This window comes from Nansenia antarctica (genome assembly GCF_963989245.1).
Source record: "Nansenia antarctica genome assembly, chromosome: 13".
NCBI lineage: Eukaryota > Metazoa > Chordata > Actinopteri > Argentiniformes > Microstomatidae > Nansenia > Nansenia antarctica.
Genome location: NC_137683.1, coordinates 10,200,849 through 10,208,330, shown reverse-complemented (window position 1 = coordinate 10,208,330; position 7,482 = coordinate 10,200,849). Strand labels below are relative to the sequence as shown.

At 42.5% G+C, this 7,482-nt stretch overlaps 1 protein-coding gene across 1 annotated transcript; it reads left to right on the top strand.

Moving 5' to 3' along the window:
• Window positions 1-752: 752 nt before the first annotated feature.
• neurod6a (neuronal differentiation 6a) lies at window positions 753-1,763 on the top strand (the record flags this gene model as incomplete). Its single annotated transcript, XM_080543845.1, has 1 exon — window positions 753-1,763. The coding sequence occupies one exon, from the start codon at window positions 753-755 to the stop codon at window positions 1,761-1,763; it is 1,011 nt and encodes a 336-aa protein (XP_080399971.1).
• Window positions 1,764-7,482: the final 5,719 nt, after the last annotated feature.

The window sequence follows — 7,482 nt, the reverse complement described above, 5'->3', positions numbered from 1 at the left end:
TTGTTAAACAAGAGATAAGATTGGACGGATTTTTCATAGACTATTGAATAAATCCATACGTAAACATGCATTTGTTGTACCGTATGTGTTGATTGTGAGGTTTCTCTTGGTCTCAGAAGCTGCAGGGACGCTTTGAGATGGTTTCCCAGTAGCAAGCTTTGCCAGATGATCGGGGGAGAAATGCAATGTCCCCCGAGACCAGACACGTGACCAATACTGCCAAGGTGACGTCAGTACCAGATGGCATGGGTACCAGCTCTGGCAGTTGGCATCGGTGTCATTCCTCAAAGAGAGAGGAGAGCGGCAGAAAAGACGGGGAAGTAAGAGACTCGACTGGCCCGAGAACTAAAAAGGGTGCTGGTGCATATGAAAAGCAGGGGAGATGTGCTGTGCATTTTGATACAACATACAGGTGAGGAGTAAATTGCATGGAGAGTTTTATAACTAATGCATGCATTACTTTTTCGTTCTGAGATGATCCTTTAATCAGAGATCAGTTGATCACCGGGGAATTCAAAGTGAACGTCAATTAAATTAGAGTGATACTAAATTGAGGAGGGTATGTGCACTGATCTTGTTAGGCTATTATTTGTGTATTCTCTGTTATCATCAATAAGAATACATACATTTTATTTTTTATAAGTTTAAATTGTTTAATGTCAATTATGTTTCCACTAGCCTATTGTTAAACGGGGAGTTTATAAGTCATAACAAAAAAATGATATATTTTAACCCCAGGATAAAGTTGGAAGATGTTGACCTTACCATTTGAGGAACCCTCGAGGATGCCAGAGACCCAATTTCGGGCAAAGTTTCCTCCAGACTGCGTGAGTGACATCAAGGTCAGTAAACACGAGCCTTTCCTAAAAACATGTATCATCTCCCAAACTGAGACCAACACCATGGAGGAGGAAGATTCGGAGAGGGATGGTGACGAGAAAGAGGAAGGCCAAGGAGACGAGAACGACATGCCGAGGAGTAGTAGGGGACCTCGGAAGAAGAAAATGACCAAGTCACGAATGGACAGAGTCAAACTGCGGCGCATGGAGGCCAACGCGCGCGAGCGGAGCAGAATGCACGGCCTGAACAACGCGCTGGACAGCCTGCGCAAGGTGGTGCCCTGTTACTCCAAAACGCAAAAGCTCTCCAAGATAGAGACTCTTCGCCTGGCGAAAAACTACATCTGGGCCCTCGCGGAGGTTCTCAGCACTGGCAAGAGACCGGACCTATTGACCTTCGTCCAAACGCTGTGCAAGGGAATTTCTCAGCCAACGACTAACTTAGTGGCGGGGTGTCTGCAGCTGAATGCAAGAAACCTAATCCCAGACCACAGCGGAGAGGGGTCTTTCACTAGCAGGTCTTCATTTGACGCCATGTATCCACCCTACCGCAGCTCCGAGGTCGTCACTGCTCCGGGTGGGCACGGAATCAGCACCCTGGACAGCGCCAAACCTTTCAGACCATACAGTTACTGCGGTGCCTACGAGTCTTTTTATGAGAGCGCGTCGCCAAAATGTCCCAGCCCACCACACGATGGTGCGCTTCCAAGTCCTCCAATCAACTTTAACGGGATATTCTCCCTGAAGCACGAAGACCCAGCTGACTATGGGAAAGGCTGTCATTACGGCATGCGCTATTGCAGTTCTCTGGGCCAGAATTCGATGTCAAGGGGGTCCTCTGACATCCACTTACCTTATGACATCCATCTCCGCAGCCAGTTTTACCCAGTGCAGGATGAATTAAACACGCCTTTCCATAATTGATGAGAGGAAGTCATTCTTCAAACGTCTTTGCGGACTAAATATGACTAAATACAATACTTTAACCACACATTTATTATTGACAAAGTTGCGCATTTTAGATGGCCATTTGGTTGTTTAATTGTCCTGTTTTGTCGTGGAATCCTTTTGTTGTTGTTGAGAAAACACACATGCCAGGAAACAAGCAATGGTTTGTGAACTATTTTTGAATTGTTAAGGATGCCCAGTCGATAGCAAACAAACAAACAAACAAACACACACACACATACACACACACGCACGCACACACACACACACACACACACACACACACACACACACACACACACACACACACACACACACACACACACAGCCCTGCCCGTTCACGATATCCAGTAAGAAATATCTTTTTCGAAATGTTATTAATTTCCAGTAGCCTATATGCTATTTATCATTCTAACTTTGAATTGAATTAGGCTAATTTAAAGGACAATGAGATATGGTGTTCGGCCTAGTGATGCAAAGTCGTAAATCAGACAGCAATAAAGGCAAAGGAAACTGTGCAATAATGAACTCCAGCCAGAGACCATTATTCTATACTAAACGGTGCAGGCCAGTGGGGGATCTGTCAACTTTTAAAAATTAGTAGGCTACTTAAAAGAAGCTGCAGACAATCCCGACGTTTTTATTGCCACCAGTAATATAGATGCAGAAACACAATGTATCCCAAGCCAAGATAAACGTTTTAGATTGTTTTCAACTATAGGCTATTTATCAGCCTATTTATTTATCTAGCTATCTGATTATGTTCTATTTGTGACAATGTCAAGAGGTATTCACATCTGTGTTTTCTACAGTGTCAACTTTGTGTAAATAATTGAGTGAAATATTAATCGAAGAATGTACAATTACAGTAGGCCTATACATTTTATTCAGAACATATTAACATGTAACTAGATAAACGCTTCGTAGGGAAATCAGAGATGCCCCATTGTATTTATATGAACATGATTTAATAAATCTGAACATAGACCTACAACATTATTCAGGTTATGCTTGGTATTTTCTTGGAATGCGAACACATTCCCCAATACCAATGTAACATTTGTTCATGAAGATCGTGGCGTTGTGCAGGTGTGGGAAACTGGGTTTCTTGATTGTGATAACGGTGTGTTAGCTTATTTATTGTGCACAATACATTACAGGATCATTGTTTACATGTAAATAATATGCTTACGCATATGAAACTAGCAACTCAGACTGTTCCTGCAGTCCCATCGTAGGCTGGCCAGTGGCCACGTATTTTTGTTGATGATAAATGTGTATAGTTTATCAAAAAAAAAAAAAAAAAAAAAATTCTGAATACAGCAATTGTTAAGCACCATGAACATGGCTTGCCTTCATTTGATATGTAGGCCTATATTTAACACACATAAATTATGCAATGTCAATTATGTTTCTAATGGTTATTATTGTAATCTTCAATGATGAAACGTGTTCGTGGGGTATAAAGGAGTGCACTCTTGTTTTTCTTCCTGCTTTCAAATTTGTATACAGTCACAATATTGTTTTGTACAACAAAATGGATAATAAAATGGACTAAATTGAACTGTTTTGATTTCCCTGTTTGCTGATAAAAAAGATAAAAAAGTTTCAAGTTTATTGTTACATCCCATTATAGAAGTATATGAGAGTAACATTCTTAGGTTTCAGTTCTCGACATTGCAGCCACAAGAGAAATAAAGTGGCAGTATAGTTATATGAGACAAGTGGGACAAATAAAGTAGTTGTAAGAGACACATAAGACGAGACAAATTGAGCAATACAATAGTTGTAGTAATACAAACTAGAGAGGTACAATTTCCAGACTGTGGTTGGGTTTCTGATGATCCACCGGGCTTTGCTGATCCACCGTTTGTGTCCTGGATGTAGGGACGCTCACATCCACTGATGCGCTCGCTCGCTACTGATCATCAAAAGAGAGAGACAGAGAGAGTGATAGATGTTGGCTTCAACGGCTTCGACGAATGTGCACAGTCATCCTATTAGAAATGAAAAACACAATGCAAAGACATTTGACAGGTTAGGGTTAAGTGAACACTTGCGAGGAAATTGTACTTTGACAGTAGGCTACATTGCTATACTGCATTAGACTGGATGACCATATTGTATTGATTTCACACCAATATCACACCTTATGATTTCACACCTTGACAAATACAAACGTCTTCCCTAGGTGTCTGGGAACGAGATGAACAAAAACAACATTTGAAGTAAGAATCATGCCAATCTAAAGCCGCTCAGTCAGTGTTCGACTTTCCAGAGCTTGAAGAGGATAAATAGAATGCTAGCTGCTTAATTATGATTATACAGACACACCCGTTCTGGCCTAATGAAGTGAAAACACCTCCAACTTTTTGACACCTAAAAAAAAACACATGTGAATTAACATGTGCTTTTTGATGAACTTGTAATTGTTGACTCAGTGATGGGAATGGAAAGTGTCAGATATACCCCATCGTGGTGATATCTCACGTCAATGAGCTGAGCTGAGCATATGTTCCTTTTTCAGGAGACACAACCATGGAGAGAAAGTGGTCCACAAATTAGCACTTCAAAATCTCATCAATGTGATTTCAGCACTAGGTTTTCACACTTGTATTGTCACTTAACAACTTCAAGATTGATGTGATGCTAAATGGGAGGTGTTAGTGTTGAATTGCGATACTGTCTATCACTGTACCCGTTAGAATAGTATTTCAATAAATAGTATTAACTTCATTGGAATTTAAGATAGGACACTGATGATGAGGATGAGCTTTACTAAAAAAAAAAAAAAAGTAAACGTGCTGCAGAAGATCAATGTTTAAAAATCATAACAGTCTAAATGAGACAAAGGATTGTGGGGAACAGAGTTTCATGGCCTTAAAGCCAGACCCAGTTCATGACTTTTGTTCATGCACTTTACACCAACAGCTGTATGCATGACTTACAGATGTCAAGTGTTAGTTCAATTCTCAAGAGGGTTGTTGAACCTGGTGTGTGAAGATGTCAAAGTCTTTAGCAGTGTAATCGGATTACCTGTGAGTAATGGCATCTGCCATACGTAAGTGGTATACAGTATAATGTCTATGATTGCTTATGGTCGGTACAATGCTAGCGAGCGTCAGTAGTCCAAGGGAGGTTAACAGACACATGAGTACCTGGGGAGACGTGATCACAAATTAATAGCCTGTAAAAAATATCGTCTCTGTAATTAAAAGTGAAAGATACTGTGCTCCTGTGATGTTAATGTATCTGTGTGGGGCTGGATATAGCTGTAGCTGTGGCCCACTCCTCACACCTCTGTCTCTACTTGGCTGTGAAAAGGCAACCCCCCTCTACAGATCTCTCTCTCTGTCTGTCACTCTCTGTCTGTCTGTCTCTGTCTGTCTGTCTCTCTCTGTCTGTCTGTTGCTCTCTGTCTCTGTCTGTCTCTCTCTGTCTCTCTGTCTGTCTCTCTCTGTCTCTGTCTCTGTCTGTCTCTCTCTCTCTCTCTCTGTCTGTCTCTCTCTGTCTCTGTCTGTGTCTCTCTCTCTATCTCTCTCTCTCTATCTCTCTCTCTCTCTGTCTCTGTCTGTGTGTCTCTCTCTCTCTATCTCTCTCTCTCTCACTCTCTCTCTCTCTCTCTCTCTCTCTCTCTCTCTCTCTCTCTCTCTCTCTCTCTCGGTGTCTCTCGCTGTCTCTCTGTCACCGTTTCCCAAATTTGCCACAAGTCCCGGGTCGCAGATGGTGTAGGATGAAAAAAAATTCCCTCATTCAAATTCCTAATAATCTTTTTGGGGGGCTGGCAATGGGGGGGCTTGGCGGAGGGATTTCTCATTTTAATTAGACGGTTTAAGGAGCTAAGCCCCTTTGTAAAGCAGGCCCTCAGAGAGGTGGGTGCAGGTGATGCTCCAAAGAGAAGTCGCACCGCTTCAACAGCCAAAAACGTGTTTACATATTAGATTGGTGTCGGTTTGGCACCCGTTCTGGCCCGATTAACAACTTGGCACATTCTCACATTTTGTTTTGGCATAGGGGAAATTCATCATGGGAGAGTTTTATTTTTTTAGGCTGTGATACTAAGAGGTAACAAATCGTGACGTTAGAATTATAAGGTTCTATCTCAATTTTTGTCAAAATTGAGATTTTTACATAATCTGATCCATTAGGTGTTTATTAATGCCTGTGTGGTGTTATTTTTAAAATGTTTACATTTTTGAGTTAGTAATTCATAAAATACAAAGGCTCCATCTCACAAAACATAATGGAATGTAAAAACTTTGACGCTCAATATCTCTGAACTACCCTAAACGGAGACAGACCCTTATCATTCTAAGCTCACGAAATGCTGTCAGAACCTGCCAGTCCATGTCGGGGTGATATACAGGTAGGCTATTCAGTACATGTGTAGTACAGTATTGTATTATATCAAATGTTATGGAATGGTCTGATCGTATGGCATGGTTTGGTGTGCATGTGTCTGTTTGTGTGTTTATGATGGAGATGGAGATAGAGCATGCCTAATATTATTTTATGTTGCCAACATTAATTTAGAGTTGGATTTAAGAGATAAAAAATATATGGTATTTACATTTACATTTACATTTTTGGCATTTAGCAGACGCCTTATTCCAAAGCGACTTACAATCAATACATTTGAATACTAAGCATGTGAATCAGCAATCCACCATTCGTTGCAGGAAGAGTAATCTAGCTCGGGCCCGGGGCCATTGATAGAAGGAAAAACCTTCTCCCTATTATCGCCTTCTACTAAAACTTTTTGTTGTTGTTGTTGTTGTTTTGTTACTGGAGAAACTGAGAAACAGTACAAGGGGGGCAATAGAAGTTCTTAGGGACACAGTAGAGGGGAAAGCGGGTGTCTTTAGGAGATGTAGTGGTGAGGGTCAGAAGATGTCTCAGGAGGAGCAGTTAAGATGTAACCTGAAGAGATGGGTCTTCAGTCTACGACGGAAGATGGGTAGTGACTCTGCCGTTCTGACAGCCGTGGGGAGCTCATTCCACCAGCGGGGAGCCAGTGTTGTGAAGAGACGTGATCGGGCAGCCCGACTGCTGTGTAGAGGAGGTGGGGCCAGTCGGCCAGCCGAGGTGGAGGAGCGGCGTGAGCGGGCAGGGGTTTGGGGGGGTTACCATTTCCTTCAGGTAGGCAGGGGCTGTCCCTGGTAACTGCCTGGTATGCAAGCACCAGGGTCTTGAATCTGATGCGAGCTGCTATCGGGAGCCAGTGCAGGGTGCGAAGGAGAGGGGTGACATGCGAACTGTATTCATCTACAGTGTCTCTCTTCATGTCCAAAGGGTATTCTGTTGTGAATCGAACAAGTGGCGGCTGTGGCGCAGGAGTTAGAGCCGCCGTCTAATGATCGCAAGGTTGGCAGATCGGCGGTTCGAACCCTCTTGGGCAAGACACTGAACCCCACTGAACCCCCAGCACCTTGCATGGTAGCTTGCCACCATTGGTGTGTGAATGTGAGTGTGAATGGGTGAATGAGAGGCCGTTGTAAAGCGCTTTGGATAAAGGCGCTATATAAATGCAGTCCAAGTGCAGTTCACCAAGACTGCAGGAAGAAGAGACTAGAACCCTTGACCCCATTCATCTGAAAGACTATTAGCATGACGAGAGAGCCAGAGATTAAATATGTAAGAACTACTCTTATTTGGACAAATTACATGACGTTTGTCTGCACTAGACATGGGCTAA